Source organism: Coregonus lavaretus, assembly GCF_964263955.1.
Source record: "Coregonus lavaretus genome assembly, chromosome: 20".
In the NCBI taxonomy this organism is placed as follows: domain Eukaryota; kingdom Metazoa; phylum Chordata; class Actinopteri; order Salmoniformes; family Salmonidae; genus Coregonus; species Coregonus lavaretus.
Genome location: NC_140007.1, coordinates 20,959,780 through 20,978,500, shown reverse-complemented (window position 1 = coordinate 20,978,500; position 18,721 = coordinate 20,959,780). Strand labels below are relative to the sequence as shown.

Here is an 18,721-nt window from a genome sequence, read left to right as displayed (position 1 = left end):
GTTAACCCCAAATAAGCTAGCAGTGTTATTAAAAGTCTTAAGGAAGTCATTAAAAAACCTCCAAATAACCTATCATTTCTGTTCTCAAAGCGTTAATAAAACCTCCCACAAAAACTTTCAAGGAACCAGAGTAAAATGTTCTCAGAACCTCCCTGCAACCTAAAAAATGAATGTTCCCAACCAATGTGAAACCAAAAACATATGTTCCCACAACTTCCAAGGAAAGAAATGTGCTAGCTGGGTCGCCTATCATCCCAGTGTGCTGAGTTTTCCACTTGCACCTCTCTGACTTCATTTTTCAACAAACAAGACAGCAAGCATGGCGGCAGCAGTTGTTGTTTATGGTAAGAACTAAATACAAAATTGTTGATACAAAATTGATTCTGTTCATCTTCCTTTCGATTTAGAAAGTGAAAGCAGCTCTGGATATACTATTTATGGGCAAAAAAGAGCAAAACAATCACAAGCATTCTAATGACCTCCATGTTTGATGGTATTTCCCAGTTCAAAACATGAACACACCCAACTGGTATTTACGACTTCACAACTGGTAATTACCACCTTCCCACTTGGTTATGAATGCAGCATGATAGACGAGTTTCCTATTATAGTAGTAATTACCAGTTGGAGGGGGGTTCATGTGGATTTTTCCCAATTGTATGCTGGTATGTATGCTGCGTTCATAACCAAGTGGGAAGGTGGTATTTACATTTTAGTCATTTAGCAGACGCACTTATCCAGAGTGACTTACAGTTAGTGAGTGCATACATTATTTTTTATTTTTTCATACTGGCCCCCGTGGGAAATGAACCCACAACCCTGGCGTTGCAAACGCCATGCTCTACCAACTGAGCTACATTCCTGCCGGCCATTCCCTCCCCTACCCTGGACGATGCTGGGCCAATTGTGTGCCACCCCATGGGTCTCCCGGTCGCAGCCGGCTACGACAGAGCCTGGATTCGAACCAGGATCTCTAGTGGCACAGCTAGCACCGCAGTGCCTTAGACCACTGCGCCACTCGGGAGATTTACCACATATGTCTGGGAAAAATCCACTTGAACGCCACTCCTACTGGTAATTACTAGTGGAAATGTGTCTATCATCCCTGGGCTCCGACTTCTCCCACATGCTGACCTGGCATAAAATCAAATCAAATCAAATGTTATTTGTCACATGCGACAAACACAACAGGTGTAGACCTTACAGTTAAATGCTTACTTACAAGCCCTTAACCAACAATTCAGTTTTAAGAAAGAATACCAAAGAAATACAATATAAAATAATACGAAATAAAAGTAACAAATAATTAAAGAGCAGCAGTAAAAATAACACTAGCGAGGCTATATACAGGGGGTACCGGTACCGAGTCAATGTGCTGGAATCTTTGACAATTTATAGGGCCTTCCTCTGACACCTCCTGGTATAGAGGTCCTGGATGGCAGGAAGCTTGGCCCCAGTGATGTACTGGGCCGTACACACTACCCTCTGTAGTGCCTTGCGGTCGGAGGCCAAGCAGTTGCCATACCAGGCAGTGATGCAACCAGTCAGGATGCTCTCAATGGTTCAGCTGTAGAACCTTTTGAGGATCTGAGGACCCATGCCAAATCTTCTTTGGGGAAATAGGTTTTGTCGTGCCCTCTTCATGACTGTCTTGGTGTGCTTGGACCATGTTAGTTTGTTGGGGATGTGGACACTAAGGAATTTGAAGCGCTCAACATGCTCCACTACAGCCACGTCAATGAGAATGGGGGCGTGCTCGGTCCTCTTCTTTTTCCTGTAATCCACAATCATCAAACCTTTGTCTTGATCACGTTGAGGGAGAGGTTGTTGTCCTGGCACCACACGACCAGGTCTCTGACCTCCTCCCTATAGGCTGTCTTGTCGTTGTCGGTGATCGGGCCTACCACTGTTGTGTAATCGGCAAACTTAATGATGGTGTTGGAGTCGTGCCTGGCCATGCAGTCATGAGTGAACAGGGAGTACAGGAGGGGACTGAGCACGCACCCCTGAGGGGCCTCCGTGTTGAGGATCAGCGTGGCGGATGTGTTGTTACCTACCCTTACCACCTGGGGGCGGCCCGTCAGGAAGTCCAGGATCCAGTTGTAGAGGGAGGTGTTTAGTCCCAGGGTCCTTAGCTTAGTGATGAGCTTTGAGGGCACTATGGTGTTGAACGCTGAGCTGTAGTCAATTAATAGCATTCTCACATAGGTGTTCCTTTTGTCCAGGTGTGAAAGGGCAGTGTGGAGCGCAATAGAGATTGCATCATCTGTGGATCTGTTGGCGCGGTATGCAAATTGGAGTGGGTCTAGGGTTTCTGGGATAATGGTGTTGATGTGAGCCATGACCAGCCTTTCAAAGCACTTCATGGCTACAGATGTGAGTGCTACGGGTCGGTAGTCATTTAGGCAGGTTACCTTAGTGTTCTTGGGCACAGGGACTATGGTGGTCTGCTTGAAACATGTTGGTATTACAGACTCAGACAGGGAGAGGTTGAAAATGTCAGTGAAGACACTTGCCAGTTGGTCAGTGCATGCTCGGAGTACACGTCCTGGTAATCCGTCTGGCCTTGCGGCCTTGTGAATGTTACTCACATCGGCTACGGAGAGGGTGATCACACAGTCGTCCGGAACAGCTGATGCTCTCATGCATGTTTCAGTGTTACTTGCCTCGAAGTGAGCATAGAAGTAATTTATGTCAAAACGAACTGACGTGGATGTGGTGTAGGAGTCAGGCGCAGGACACAGAGGCTTCGTCCAACAGACTTTACTAGTCAAATGTGACAAAAATACAATACACGGCCTCGAAAACAAACAGAGGCGAGCGATTACGCAAACTGTGTGTAAAAACACCAAACAAACAAACAGAGCGAAAACTCGCAGCTCCTATCGACAGGCAGACAATAACACACAACACAAGACTAACCAAACGAGAAACTTATAGGAGATGTGGTGAAAAGACAAACTTTGCTGATAATGCCGTGATGATAAGAAGTCCGCCGACACTGTACTTTGTTTATAAAGGTTTATTATAACAAAGAGTTTCAGCGTCAGATTTACAGATACCTGCAGATATCTGAAGAACAGCAGGAGCCAATTCTGTAATTCGCTATTCTTTCTCCCCCTTGTTCAAGACATGGTATTTATATCCTATATGACATAGTATGGCGTGATTTTAATACCCAATCCCTGGCTTTCCTACATATCTTCCCATATCCTTTTTTTCCAGGAATTTAGTCATGCTTTCCAGATGTTTCAGCAAAGCAGAGTAAAGTTCATCTGTTACACCATTTGCAAATGTCAGCACAATCACAGAGCCAAGTTTCCTCTAACACACTTTTTGCAAAGGTCAGCACAATCACAGACTCTAAGACACTACAGAGACATAATTAACCAAACAGGAAACAGGTGTACACAATCAGACAAAACCAAACAGACATCGAAAACATCAAACGGGGATAGCTAATACTCCGGGGACGACGACCGCCGAAACCTGCCCGAACAAGGAGGAGGAGCAGCCTCGGCCGAAACCGTGACAATTTAGCTCGTCTGGTAGGCTAGTGTCACTGGGCAGCACCTACTAAGGAAATGGTAAGAGCATTTCCGGCAGTTCAATGCAACCACAAAACATTCTTTATAAAAAGCAATCTATTAATGATTTTTTAACACTAGAATTTGTTTACAAGCATGATAGCTGATAGTTTATGGTCGACACAGCTTGTTGACCATTAGTCAATCAATGTTTCCCAACAAGTTCAAAGCATGTGAATGCATCCAACTGGTATTTACGACCTCACAGCTGGTAATTACCGCCTTCGCACTTGGTTACGATTGCAGCATTAAATAACGAGATGTGATTATTAATGGTGCATTAATGGTACTTTCAAGAGAACTGGGATGTTGGGGAAAAAACAAGGTCAAATCGTGACATCAGTGATCTTCAGGTTGGAGAAGTCAGAGCTCTAGGATGATACCAGAGATTACGTCTTGTTGGAAGATTTTTCCCAGTCGGAGCTAGTTTTTTTCAGAGTTCCCAGTTGTCTTGAACACACTGAAGTCAGATGTCGGAGTTCCAAGTTTTCTTGAATTCGGCATACCACCCCGAACTATGACAGTGCATGGGCTTCGATCCACTCCAGACCCAACACCAATCTAGATTTGGTACCTGTAGACTTTCCATCACCATGAAGAAAAACAATGCACAATACAGTAATTGAAAACATTGAGACATCAAGTGGTTTGTGATTATGTAATATGATGATGTGTCTCAGTTGGTAGAGCATGGTGCTTGCAATGCTAGGGTTTTGGGTTTGATTCCCATGGGGGACCAGTACGAAAAAGTATGAAAATGTATGCACTTACTACTATAAGTTGCTCTGGATAAGAGCATCTACTAAAATGTAAAAGGAATAAATAGATCATTTCAGTTTACACATAGAAATAAGTTGCATTTGCTAAGTATTTCAAGAAACTGGAAAACAAGTATTTTTTTTTATTCCACAAGTATTATCAGATTAACTGTTTAATCAAAAGGGCTTTATTACAGACAGAAATACTCTCCCCTTCCCCACCCCGCCTCAGACGATCCTGCAGGTGAAGAAGCCAGATGTGGAGGTCCTGGGCTGGCGAGGTTACAAGTGGTCACATGTGGTCTGCGGTGGTGAGGCCGGTTGGACGTACTGCCAAATCCTCTAAAACAACATTGGAGACAGCTTATGGTAGAGAAATGAACATTACATTCTCTGGATACAGCTCTGGTAGACATTCCTGCAGTCAGAATGCCAAATGCATGCTCCCTCAAAACTTGAGACATCTGTGGCATTGTGTTGTGTGACAAAACTGCACATTTTAAAGTGGCCTTTTTTTGTCCCCAGCAGAAGGTGCACCTGTGTAATGATCATGCTGTTTATTCAGCTTCTTGATATGCCACACCTGTCAGGTGTAATGATAATCGAGGCAAAGGAGAAATGCTCACTAATAGGGATGCAACCAAATTTGTGCACACAATTTGAGAGAAACAAGCTTTTTGGGAATTTTTTATTTCAGTTCATGAAACATGGGACCAACAATTTACATGTTGCATTTATATTTTTTGTTCAGCGTACTTCCCGCAGTGGAAAAATCGCAGCACCCCCACCCCCAAACTACTTCCCGCAGCTATGCACAACAACCATTCTTACCATTGCACAATTCTCTTTTGACTCATCACATACCCTGCTGTTACTGTTTTTAATTTTTGTTTGTTTCTTTTTTTATTATTATTTAAAAAGACATAAAAAAATAAAAAACTTCCATCAATGTAATTGTCTGCATCACTTCCAATCCCCCATATGTTTTTTTTTTCTCGCAAATATATACATATACATACATATACATATCCTTTAAAAAAATATATTTCCCTTTATTACTTTCCAACCCCACCACCCCTTCCCTAATTGGAGTAAACTAGTGAACAACAATACTTAGGCCTCTACTTCCAGCTTATACATACTATATACATTTTATATATATTTTTACTGTATACACAGTCAATTTTACAATAATTATATTTTGTTTGTTTTTACTCCTGAACTTCCTCTACCCTCAACCTCTCCAATCATTTTCATGATGTCCATCTGGTCTGCTTCTATATGCAATATCTTTCTAACTGTGCCCTTTCACAAAAGCTCTCAACCTATAACCTATATACTTATTATGGACACAGTACGCTTTGCATTCGTTATCTTGTTGTTATTCGTTGTTGTTAGTTGTTATTAGTCCCATCCTTCAGCTCCATTCAACACCTTCCATCTATCTCTTAACACCATCCATATTGGATTTCTATTTGCCATATATTTTTCAACTGTACTGTGATGTTTCACAAAACCATTCTTACCATTGCACCAATCTCTTTTGACTCATCACATACCCTGCTGTTACTGTTTATTATCTACCCCGTTGCCTAGTTACTTTATCCCTACCTATATGTAGCCTACATATCTACCTCAATTACCTCACACCCTTGCACATCGACTCAGTACTGGTACCCCATGTATATAGCCAAGTTATCATTACTCATTGTGTATTTATTCCTTGTGTTATAATTTTTCAATGTATTCCTCCTGTTATTTTTCAAATATACACTACCGTTCAAAAGTTTAGGGTCACTTAGAAATGTCAATTTTTTTGTCCATTAAAATAACATCAAATTGATCAGAAATATAGTGTAGACATTGTTAATGTTGTAAATGGCTATTATAGCTGGAAACTGCTGATTTGTAATGGAATATCTACATAGGCGTACAGAGGCCCATTATCAGCAACCATCAGTCCTGTGTTCCAATGGCACGTTGTGTTTGCTAATCCAAGTTTATCATTTTAAAAGGCTAATTGATCATTAGAAAACCCTTTTGCAATTATGTTAGCACAGCTGAAAACTGTTGTGCTGATTAAAGAAGCAATAAAACTGGCCTTCTTGAGACTAGTTGAGTATCTGGAGCATCAGCAATTGTGGGTTCGATTACAGAATCAAGTTTATCATTTTAAAAGACTAATTGATCATTAGAAAACCCTATTGCAATTATGTTAGCACAGCTGAAAACTGTTGTGCTGATTAATGAAGCAATACAACTGGCCTTCTTGAGACTAGTTGAGTATCTAGAGCATCAGCAATTGTGGGTTCGATTACAGAATCAAAATGGCCAGAAACAAATAACTTTCTTCAGTCTATTCTTGTTCTGAGAAATGAACACTATTCCATGTGAGAAATTGCCAAGAAACTGAAGATCTCGTACAACACTGTGTACTACTCCCTTCACAGAACAGCGCAAACTGGCTCTAACCAGAATAGAAAGAGGAGTGGGAGGCCCCGGTGCACAACTGAGCAAGAGGACAAATACATTAGAGTGTCTAGTTTGAGAAACAGACTCCTCACAGCTCCACAACTGGCAGCTTCATTAAATAGTACCCGCAAAACACCAGTCTCAACATCAACAGTGAAGAGGCGACTCCGGGATGCTGACCTTCTAGGCAGAGTTGCAAAGAAAAAGCCATATCTCAGACTGGCCAAAAGAACACAGACACTGGACAGAGGAAGATTGGAAAAAAGTGTTATGGACAGACAAATCAAAGTTTGAGGTGTTCGGATCCCAAAGAAGAACATTTGTGAGACGCAGACCAAAAGAAAAGATGCTGGAGGAGTGCTTGATGCCATCTGTCAAGCATGGTGGAGGCAATGTGATGGTCTGGGGGTGCTTTGGTGGTGGTAAAGTGGGAGATATGTACAGGGTAAAAGGGATCTTGAAGAAGGAAGGCTATCACTCCATTTTGCAACGCCATGCCATACCCTGTGGACGGCGCTTGATTGGAGCCAATTTCCTCCTACAACAGGACAATGACCCAAAGCACAGCTCCAAACTATGCAATAACTATTTAGGGAAGAAGCAGTCAGCTGGTATTCTGTCTATAATGGAGTGGCCAGCACAGTCACCGGATCTCAACCCTATTGAGCTGTTGTGGGAGCAGCTTGACCGTATGGTACGTAAGAAGTGCCCATCTAGCCAATCCAACTTGTGGGAGGTGCTTCAGGAAGCATGGGGTGAAATCTCTTCAGATTACCTCAACAAATTTTTATTTTATTTTTTTACCTTTATTTAACCAGGTAAGCCAGTTGAGAACAAGTTCTCATTTACAACTGCGACCTGGCCAAGATAAAGCAAAGCAGTGCGATTAAAAACAACAACACAGAGTTACATATGGGGTAAAACAAAACATAAAGTCAAAAATACAACATAAAAATATATATACAGTGTGTGCAAATGTAGCAAGTTATGGAGGTAAGGCAATAAATAGGCTATAGTGCAAAATAATTACAATTAGTATTAACACTGGAATGATAGATGTGCAAGAGATGATGTGCAAATAGAGATACTGGGGTGCAAATGAGCAAAAATAAATAACAATATAGGGATGAGGTAGATGGGTGGGCTAATTTCAGGTGGGCTGTGTACAGGTGCAGTGATCGGTAAGGTGCTCTGACAACTGATGCTTAAAGTTAGTGAGGGAGATAAGAGTCTCCAGCTTCAGAGATTTTTGCAATTTGTTCCAGTCATTGGCAGCAGAGAACTGGAAGGAATGGCGGCCAAAGGAGGTGTTGGCTTTGGGGATGACCAGTGAGATATACCTGCTGGAGCGCATACTACGGGTGGGTGTTGCTATGGTGACCAATGAGCTAAGATAAGGCGGGGATTTGCCTAGCAGTGATTTATAGATGGCCTGGAGCCAGTGGGTTTGGCGACGAATATGTAGTGAGGACCAGCCAACAAGAGCATACAGGTCACAGTGGTGGGTAGTATATGGGGCTTTGGAGACAAAACGGATGGCACTGTGATAGACTACATCCAATTTGCTGAGTAGAGTGTTGGAGGCTATTTTGTAAATGACATCGCCGAAGTCAAGGATCGGTAGGATAATCAGTTTTACGAGGGCATGTTTGGCAGCATGAGTGAAGGAGGCTTTGTTGCGAAATAGGAAACCGATTCTAGATTTAACTTTGGATTGGAGATTCTTAATGTGAGTCTGGAAGGAGAGTTTACAGTCTAACCAGACACCTAGGTATTTGTAGTTGTCCACATACTCTAGGTCAGACCCGTCGAGAGTCGGGTGGGCGGGTGCCAGCAGCGTTCGATTGAAGAGCATGCATTTAGTTTTACTAGTGTTTAAGAGCAATTGGAGGCTACTGAAGGAGTGTTGTATGGCATTGAAGCTCGTTTGGAGGTTTGTTAACACAGTGTCCAATGAAGGGCCAGATGTATACAAAATGGTGTCGTCTGCATAGAGGTGGATCTGAGAGTCACCAGCAGCAAGAGCGACATCATTGATATACACAGAGAAAAGAGTCGGCCCAAGAATTTAACCCTGTGGCACCCCCATAGAGACTGCCATAGGTCCAGACAACAGGCCCTCCGATTTGACACATTGAACTCTATCTGAGAGGTAGTTGGTGAACCAGGCGAGGCAGTCATTTGAGAAACCAAGGCTATTTAGTCTGCCAATAAGAATGCGGTGGTTGACAAAGTCGAAAGCCTTGGCCAGGTCGATGAAGACGGCTGCACAGTACTGTCTATTATCAATCGCGGTTATAATATCGTTTAGGTACGGTGGGATTCAAAATGGTCGGTGATCTGTTTGTTAACTTGGCTTTCAAAAACTTTCGAAAGGCAGGGCAGGATGGATATAGGTCTGTAACAGTTTGGATCTAGAGCAGGGGTGTCAAACGTACGGCCCGCGGGCCGGATCAGGCCCGCAAACGGGTTTAATCCGGCCCGCGAGATGATTTTGAAAAAAAATAAAAAAAGTTTTTTATTTTTTTATTTTTTTGAAGTATAAAAATGGCTGCAATTTTTCAATAAAATAAACTGCTGTTCCAATTGCGTCCACTGGATGGCGCAATAGCAATTGTGTTAAGCAAGCAAACTGTTTATACCGGGGCAGAGCAAGTAGGTCAAGCACGTGCAGCCAATGAGCTACTTTGTTTTGCCCACGATATTTATTACGGCTTCTACTTTTAACATTATGTGCTTTGGCACCCTCATTGCCCCAATATGTCTCTGTCAAAAAAGAGAAAAGTGGACGCAGAGTGCAGAGTGTTCCAAGAAAAATGGTCATCCTATTTATTCACGGAATTGAATGGGAAAGCTGTATGTTTGGTGTGTTCAGAGCATGTTGCAGTGCTGAAAGAATATAACCTTCGTAGCCACTATGTGAGTCTTCATGCCGACAAATATGACAACTTTCAAGGACAGCGGAGATGAGAGAAGGTGAATGAACTGTTGGCGGGTCTGAAGAAACAGCAGTCTGTGTTTACTCACAGCCGAGACATCAGTGACGCTGCAGTGAAAGCTAGCTACCTCATTGCTAATGAAATCGCAGTGGCTTCAAAACCATTTAGTGAGGGTGAATTTGTAAAAACATGCATGATGAAGGCAGCGGAGATTGTGTGCCCTGAAAAGCGGCAGGCTTTTGCAAATATCAGCCTGACAAGAAACACAGTTGCAGACAGGATTTCCGATCTTTCAGTGGATTTGGACAGCCAGTTGAAGCAAAAAGTAAAGTCATTTATTGCGTTTTCGGTTGCAATTGATGAAAGCACGGACATTACAGATGTTGCACAACTGGCCATTTTCATCCGCGGAGTTGATGACACATTGACCGTCACCGAGGAGTTCGTGGAGTTGGTGCCGATGACAGATACAGCGACAGCAGCTGATATTTTTACCGCACTCGTCAGCGCGCTGGACAGGGTCGGAGTGGACTGGTCCCGCGCTGTCAGCCTGGCTACAGATGGTGCGCCCTCAATGATCGGGAAAAAAGCAGGCGTTGTGACAAAGTTCAGAGAGAAAGTGCAATCTGCAAATGGAGGACGTGATTTTTTGACTTTTCACTGTATTTTGCACCAGGAGGCTTTGTGTTGCAAGTCATTAAAGATGGATAACGTCATGAAGGTGGTCATCCAAACTGTTAATTTCATCCGATCCAGAAGCCTGAATCACCGTCAGTTTGACAGCCTTCTCAGAGAGAAAGACCACATCTATGGCCTGCCATACCACACTGAGGTAAGATGGTTAAGCCGAGGTGCTGTGCTGAGGCGTTTCTTTGATTTACGAGAAGAAATTGAACAGTTCATGGAAGAAAAGGGCAAACCAGTGTTAGAATTTCATTCCGCAGAATGGATGCAGGACCTTGCATTTATGGTGGATGTTACAGAGCACCTGGATAACTTGAACAAACAGCTGCAAGGGCGCAACAAAGTTGTCACGCAGTATTATGACAGCATACGTTCTTTCAAGTTGAAGCTGTCATTGTGGGAGACGCAACTTGCCGGTGGTGATGCAGCTCACTTCCCCTGTCTGAAAAATGTGTGCGCGACCCAACATGTGGCAGACATGAAGCGGTTCAAAGATAAAATAACGGGACTGTTACGGGAGTTTGAGCAACGCTTTCAGATTTATGTTTATGTTTTTATGTTGATGTGCTATTGTTTTTAATTGATTTTATTTGTATATTTAACCTATTCTTGACTCTGTGGTTCTTGCACTTGTTTGGGGAACAGGATTTCATTATTTTTATCTACATTTCTGCCTGAGAAATGACACCCTGATATAGTTCTGTGATCTGTGATATACTTCTGTGAATCACTGAGGCATTGTGTGTTTGTGTGTTCTTTGTCCTCAGAACTTTCAAATAACTTGAGGTGTTTTATGATAAATAGTGATGTTGTGCTTTTGGACACTGTCCTCAGGCTCCAGCTTTATGTTTATATGTTTTTATGTTGATGTGCTATTGTTTTTAATTGATTTTATTTTATTTGTATATTTAACCTATTCTTGACTCTGTGGTTCTTGCACTTGTTTGGGGAACAGGATTTCATTATTTTTATCTACATTTCTGCCTGAGAAATGACACCCTGATATAGTTATGTGATCTGTGAAACAGTTCTGTTAATCACTGAGGCATTGTGTGTTTGTGTGTTCTTTGTCCTCAGAACTTTCAAATAACTTGGTTTTTTATGATTAATAGTGATGTTGTGCTTTTGGACACTGTCCTCAGGCTCCAGCTTTATGTTTATATGTTTTTATGTTGATGTGCTATTATTTTTAATTGATTTTATTTTATTTGTATATTTAACCTATTCTTGACTCTGTGGTTCTTGCACTTGTTTGGGGAACAGGATTTCATTATTTTTATCTACATTTCTGCCTGAGAAATAACACCCTGATATAGTTCTGTGATCTGTGAAACAGTTCTGTTAATCACTGAGGCATTGTGTGTTTGTGTGTTCTTTTTCTTTAGAATTTTCAAATAAACTTGATGTGTTTTATGATTAATAGTGATGTTGTGCTTGTACTATTTTGGACACACTGTCCTCAGGCTCCAGCTTTATGTTGTATGTTGATCGTATTAAAACAAAGAAAACAATCTGAAGTTGTTGTTTTTAAGTTATATATACCATGATTTTTCCGGTCCGGCCCACTTGGGAATAGATTTTCCTCCATGTGGCCCCTGAGCTAAAATGAGTTTGACACCCCTGATCTAGAGTGTCACCCCCTTTGAAGAGGGGGATGACCGCGGCAGCTTTCCAACCTCAGGGGATCTCAGACGTTACGAAAGAGAGGCTGAACAGGCTAGTAATAGGGGTTGCGACAATTTCGGCGGCTAGTTTTAGAAAGAAAGGGTCCAGATTGTCTAGCCCAGATGATTTGTAGGGGTCCAGATTTTGCAGCTTTCAGAACATCAGCTGTCTGAATTTGTGTGAAGGAGAAGCGGGGGGGGGGGGGGGGGGGGGGGGGGGGGCATGGGCAAGTTGCAGCGGAGGGTGCAGAGCTGGTGGCCGGGGTAGTTGTAGCCAGGTGGAAAGCATGGCCAGCCGTAGCAAAATGATTGTTGAAATTCTCGATTATTGTAGATTTATCGGTGGTGATAGTGTTTCCTAGCCTCAGTGCAGTGGGCAGCTGGGAGGAAGTGCTCTTATTCTCCATGGACTTTACAGTGTCCCAAAACTTTTTGGAGTTAGTGCTACAGGATGCAAATTTCTGTTTGAAAAAGTTAGCCTTTGCTTTCCTAACTGCTTGTGTATATTGGTTCCTAACTTCCCTGAAAAGTTGCATATCGCGGGGGCTATTTGATGCTAACCTCCCGAGTGGCGCAGTGGTCTAAGGCACTGCATCGCAGTGCTAGCTGTGCCACTAGAGATCCTGGTTCGAATCCAGGCTCTGTCGTAGCCGGCCGCGACCGGGTGACCCATGGGGTGGTGCACAAGTCGTCCAGGGTAGGGGAGGAAATGGCCGGCAGGGATGTAGCTCAGTTAGTAGAGCATGGTGTTTGCAACGCCAGGGTTGTGGGTTCGATTCCCAAGGGGGGCCAGTATGAAAAAAATAATGTATGCATTCACTAACTGTAAGTCGCTCTGGATAAGAGCGTCTGCTAAATGACTAAAATGTAATGCAGTATGCCACAGTATGTTTTTGTGCTGGTCAAGGGCAGTCAAGTCTGAGGAGAACCAGACTTGACTGCCCTTGTTCTTAGTTCTGTATTTTTTGAATGGGGCATGTTTATTTAAGATTTAGAGGAAATTACTTTTAAAGAACAACCAGGCATCCTCTACTGACGAAATGAGATCTATATCCATCCAGGATACCTGGGCCAGGTCAATTAGGAAGGCCTGCTCGCTGAAGTGTTTTAGGGAGCGTTTGACAGTGATGAGGGGTGGTCGTTTGACCGCGGACCCGTTACGGACGCAGGCAATAAGGCAGTGATCGCTGAGGTCCTGGTTGAAGACAGCGGAGGTGTATTTAGAGGGTAAGTTAGTCAGGATGATATCTATGAGGGTACCCATGTTTACGGATTTAGGGTTGTACCTGGTAGGTTCGTTGATAATTTGTGTGAGATTGAGGGCATCTAGTTTGGATTGTAGGATGGCCGGGGTGTTAAGCATATCCCAATTTAGGTCACCAAGCAGTACGAACTCTGAGGATAAATGGGGGGCAATCAATTCACATATGGTGTCCAGGGCACAGCTGGGGGCTGAGGGGGGTCTGTAGCAAGCGGCAACAGTGAGAGACTTATTTCTGGAAAGGTGGATTTTTAGAAGTAGAAGCTCAAACTGTTTGGGCACAGACCTGGATAGTATGATATTGACTATTGACAACTAGAATGCCAAAGGTCTGCAAGGCTGTAATTGCTGCAAACTGAGGATTCTTTGACGAAAGCAAAGTTTGAAGGACACAATTATTATTTCTATTAACAATCATTATTTCTAACCTTGTGAATGACTACATTGCCTATGTATTTTGCTATATTTCCTATTCAAACTCACTTCATGTATGTTTTCATGGAAAACAAGGACATTTGAAAGTGACCCCAAACTTTTGAACGGTAGTGTGCATATATATATTGTTTTATCTCTGCATTGTTGAGAAGGGCCCATAAGTAAGCATTTCCTGATGCAGGAGTGCCCACATGCAGGAACGCCCCGAATTGCGGGACGCAATCACACTCTATTGGGACAGGCTGTCCTAAATAAGTTTGGGTCAGACTCTGAAGCTGCATAATGCTGATGAAATAGCTAAGGGAGTTTTACGGATCCATTATAACAGTGAGTAAGATTTGCGACTTTAGCTATACATCTTAGCTTTCCCGCTAGGTTTAGCTAAATCAATTCAAGTACGTTGTTATCCGTAGCTAGCTGATCAAGCTAATTTGACTAGCTAGCTAATGTAGCTAGCTCGTTAAGTTACCCTATTTTGTATTCGTAACTGGCTTGTCTGCTGATACTAGTTAGCTAGCTTGTTTTTTTTATTGTTCAAGTCGCTGACAATGCTTTTACACGCTGGAGCGCTTGTTTCTCAATATTGCATGCATGTCTGTTAAAAGGCAAAGGCAATATTCAAAGAACAGCCAGCTAGCTAGCTAACTATAAAACTAGCTATTTTCTTTATTTAGACCCCGCCCCCCTACTCAGTTTTGTCTGGCTTCAATATTTGCATTATTGATAAACTGCAATGTTTACATCCAAAATTTTTAGTTGGGGGTGTAACCGTAGTGACGTTAGCTTGTCAGAGTTGGCTGATTTGACACATTGCCATAAGAAATAATGATTATGTGATTATTGACTATTATAAGCTGACTCTTGTAGGTTGTACACTCTTGTACACTATATCTGACATCAAATGAACTGACTGAAACTATTTCCTAGTGGTCTGCTGGGATGGCTTCTAAGCTCATGGACAGACTGCGACGGACACTGTTCAAAGAAGGAGAAGTAGTCTCTAAGGAGCCAATTGTTGTAACAGAGGAAAGCTTCCCAGAGAGTTCTGAGTTAGAGGACGATACAGAGTGTCTATCAGAGCGGCTTGGGGGAACACTCTGCTTTGATGGGGAGAGTGCCCTGGAATCAGAAGACCCAGGTGAGGCCTCAGGACCAGACAGTGATTCAGACTACCTTGGAGAGTCCATAGAGGATGGATTCAGCAGCACAGGTATTGTAGACCTTATAATTCACTACAATGGTCTCCCATAGCAGGCAGATGGTGGGGTACACTTATCCAGTACTGTGATATGTATGCCTTTGTATAAATATTAATGTACTATACTATTAGTCAACTGAAACAGTCTGACCAGAATAACAATAGCATTCATTCCATGGTATTCTGCTTTCTTGAAACCGCAAGTTTCACTTCAAGTTTTTCAGTCTGTGCAAACGTGAGCTTTCTCAGTTTAGATGAGTGGTTTTAGGGCTGTCTTAGCTGAGCTGACGTGTATCTGTCTTTGTTCCTCAGACACCAGCCCAGAGGGCCCGTCTCCTGGAGGCTCATCCCTGCTCACACGTCAGCTGCAGGAGAGCTGGAGGAGCTTACGAAGCCGCAGTGTGCCTCAGAAGCTGGTGTTTGAAGTGACTGATGCCAGTGTGGTGCAAGAGAGTTCCTCCAAGTATGTGGTAAGTGTGAAACAGCAGAGACTAATGTCTAGTGCCTGGCTAAGCCTGTGTGTGTCATCTTGTTGACAGTGTACCTCTCCTCCTCCTCAGCTCTACACCATCCATGTGATTCAGTCTGGGATGTTTGATGAAACCCCCGCCGCCATCACCCGGCGATACACCGACTTTAAGCGCCTGCACAGCTGCCTCCGCCGTCGTCACAGGGACGACATGGAGCGAGTCGGTTTCCCCCGCAAGAAGCTGCGTAAAAACTTTGTGGCTGAGACCATTGCCAAGCGTAGCCGGGCGTTTGAGCAGTACCTGACCCACCTGCACTCGCTGGCTGAGCTGCGGCGCTCGCCCACCTTTCTGGAGTTCTTCTACCTGGGTGACCTGCAGGCTGGCCAGATGCTTATGCGTGTGGGCCGTTACCAGGAGGCCCTGGGCCCTCTACTCAATGGCCTGAGGCTCCAGGAGAAGCTAGGCTGTGAGCAGCAGGCAAAGCAGCAGCCCCATCACCAGCAGGGCACCCACTGGCTCTTCACCCTGTTGGCCCTGGTGACCTGCTTCCAGGAGCTGGAGCAGCTGGGGGAGGCCCAGGTGCACTGTGACCGAGCCCTGAGGGTCCTGGCTCCCTCACCGGAGGCCTTGCAGCAACACCACTTCCACCCACTGCTCATTCCTCTCCTCCAGACCAATGTCAGACTGTCATGGAAGATCTCTAAGGATAAGCGGCAGTGGGAGGTGCTGCTGCAGGAGATCCAGGACTCTGGGGCTGATGTAGGGAATCAGCCCAGCCTGAAGGAGTACCTGATGAAGGAGATCCTGGTGGAGAGCGAGGGAGACGCTAAGACCAAGATCAAAAGGGACGACACCACATAACACAAAGATAATGGTGCTCATAGTTATGAGGAAAGCACTTCATGTAACCTAGTAATGGGGGATTTGGTCTTTGGTCTCTTGACATGTATTTTCCACAGCACTCTAGAGGAGTCCGTGAACTGTTTCTGACATTCTAATGAATACACTCAACTGACCAAGTCATGCACAATAAGCAGAAAACAATCACACGTTATAGATTGTCTATAAGTATTTGCTTGGATTGTTTTACCTTGAAAATTGAAAACACTTAAGTAATTTTTATCCACATTATATTTGATAGTTGCTTTGAAAGAAATACAACTTTTTATTAAATGTGTATTTTTCCAAAACAGTTCTAACAGCAAATAATTGGTCACTATTTCAAAATGTTGCTGCTTTTTAAAACCTTTTTATTTCTTACCTTTTTATTTATGCCATTCAATCTTGAGATTTGAGTGGATTAATAACTTTAGGATGACAAAAGGATAGAACAATTAATTTTGAGGGAACAGTAATTTTACAGAAACTTTGTACAAGTCAAAGTAAGACAAATAATGAATAGTGTAAAATTATTTTCTACCTGTTAGGGGTGGATATTATTTTATTGTTTACACATTAAATAATTAAAGGACCACATGTCTGACAGCACTCCTACTTGTTAAATCTGTAAACTCAAGACTTTACAGCAAGGAATTTTAATCATCCTTAGGGAATTAATTAATAGCCCAGATTATTCCGATGTTTTTATTGATATAGTATTATGCTTCTTGAGTATGCAGCCTGTGTACCTAATTTGATTTGAGTCACTAATGTCAAAGACTTACATGAGGGAAAATAATTCAGATTATCAGGTTTGTTTCCCTTCATATGTGATACGAGGGAGTGAGAGGGCAGAAGAATGGAGCCAAATAAGAAAATGAATCCACTGCTGGAAGTGTGCATGTTTTAGACTAGAGGTATGACTTAACTGTATTTTTGCCATACTGCAGGCAGTAACTGAAATACTTCCTGTATCACTAATTACATTTCAAAGCAGATCTACAATCCTGTGATGGTGCAAAAAAGGTTTACCTCCCTGCTCTGTGAAAGAATAGTCTTCATACTTTTTTATTTGCTTGAGTGACACAATTTCAAACTAACCTAAGAAAATTATTTTGTCAATAGCCTAGATTAAATGCTAAACACTTGCAACAATGCATTTAAAAATGTTACGTCTTTCTCTGAAAGTGCCTGTCTTAAACCTTTATATTGTGAACTGTAGCCTTTTAACACTTCAATGTTTATACTTAGATAAATACATTATATACAGATTTCTAAAATGATTGCAATATGTATTTTGTTTAATAAATCTATCCCCCAAAAAAGGTTTGACTTAATTTTTCATTTGGAAGATATGGCATACTATGCTGGCATGTTGTAAAGAAGTGAAAACACTGAAACAGTTAAAATCAAATTAATTTTACTGAGGCCTGTCAGAGAAGATAATCTCTCAAGGCATCTATTTTTCAATGCAAGCACTTGCAGTGCAATGGAGACGCTTCTCTAACCAGGCCAATGGCCCTGTGACAAGTAAATGTGTTCCAAACCAAATCACATGCATGCTTCAGACACTCAAACATTGTGGTACTCATGGGCCTACTGTATTAATCAGTGTATATTAATATTACTATATAAATACATGACTAATAAAAGGATGGATACTTCGCAGGAATCAATTACCCATTATTTCCTCATCTGAGGTATGTCTGTCACAGCAACAGTGCAAATGCCATTAATAGATGGCTGTGAGGACAAACACCCATGGACCAAGAACATGGGGAAGCTCAATTGCATAATCCTCGCGTCCTCTCTCCTCCTCAATCCATTGGAGGAGAAGGTCAGAGGGGAGGGACCTCTGGCTTTCTCATCCAATGGGTTTTGAGAAGGAGATGAGGGGAGAGGATGTGAGGAGTATGCAATTGAGATCTTCCCAAAGATTGCTGATGTTCCTCTATTGCTTCAGACTACTGGAAGTACTGAAGGGGCCCTTAAAGAAGAAAAACATGGATTTACAAAGAACCCAACAGCAGTAACTCCGTCCTCTCAGCATCAGTCACAACTAGGAACATTGCCACTATGTTTAACACATGATTGATGATTCCAACACTGAAAGTATTGGATGGATGGATAGGCTTGGCGGTAAGATGGGACATCAGGGTTTGTTGTACATCTGGTGGTTTCCTCCAGCAGCACTGGGGGATATACTAGCTGCACCAGCTCCTCCTGACTCCACGAAGCCCATCCTCTGCCTCCTCTTCCTCTGCTCCGTCATCTACACAAGAAACACTATGTCAGCCAGGCCAGGGTCATCCTGCTGGAAACACTAGCCTATATCATGACTACATAGGTTCACCTAATTGTACACCAGACTTAG

At 42.8% G+C, this 18,721-nt stretch overlaps 2 protein-coding genes across 2 annotated transcripts in view; one reads left to right on the top strand and one right to left on the bottom strand.

Moving 5' to 3' along the window:
* Window positions 1-14,014: 14,014 nt before the first annotated feature.
* On the top strand, window positions 14,015-18,490 carry LOC311147276 (sorting nexin-21-like). The gene is made up of 4 exons (XM_084183953.1): window positions 14,015-14,127; window positions 14,728-15,010; window positions 15,311-15,468; window positions 15,559-18,490. The coding sequence occupies exons 2-4, from the start codon at window positions 14,740-14,742 to the stop codon at window positions 16,327-16,329; spliced, it is 1,200 nt and encodes a 399-aa protein (XP_084040079.1). The 5' UTR covers window positions 14,015-14,127; window positions 14,728-14,739; the 3' UTR covers window positions 16,330-18,490.
* The window catches only part of LOC311147275 (inositol 1,4,5-trisphosphate-gated calcium channel ITPR3-like), a 59,855-nt gene continuing 58,887 nt past the window's right edge, over window positions 17,754-18,721 (bottom strand). The window contains exon 58 of the mRNA XM_084183952.1: window positions 17,754-18,619. Coding sequence (XP_084040078.1) covers window positions 18,500-18,619 — 120 coding nt within the window. The 3' untranslated portion in view covers window positions 17,754-18,499. The remainder of the gene's footprint in view (window positions 18,620-18,721) is intronic.

Bases quoted from the DNA above. Each gene is read 5' to 3' on its own strand.
- LOC311147276 (XM_084183953.1), top strand. From the start codon at position 14,740: ATGGCTTCTAAGCTCATGGACAGACTGCGACGGACACTGTTCAAAGAA. The intron at 15,011-15,310 runs GTATTGTAGACC...TTTGTTCCTCAG, and splicing joins GGATGGATTCAGCAGCACAG to ACACCAGCCCAGAGGGCCCG. The intron at 15,469-15,558 runs GTAAGTGTGAAA...CCTCCTCCTCAG, and splicing joins AGAGTTCCTCCAAGTATGTG to CTCTACACCATCCATGTGAT.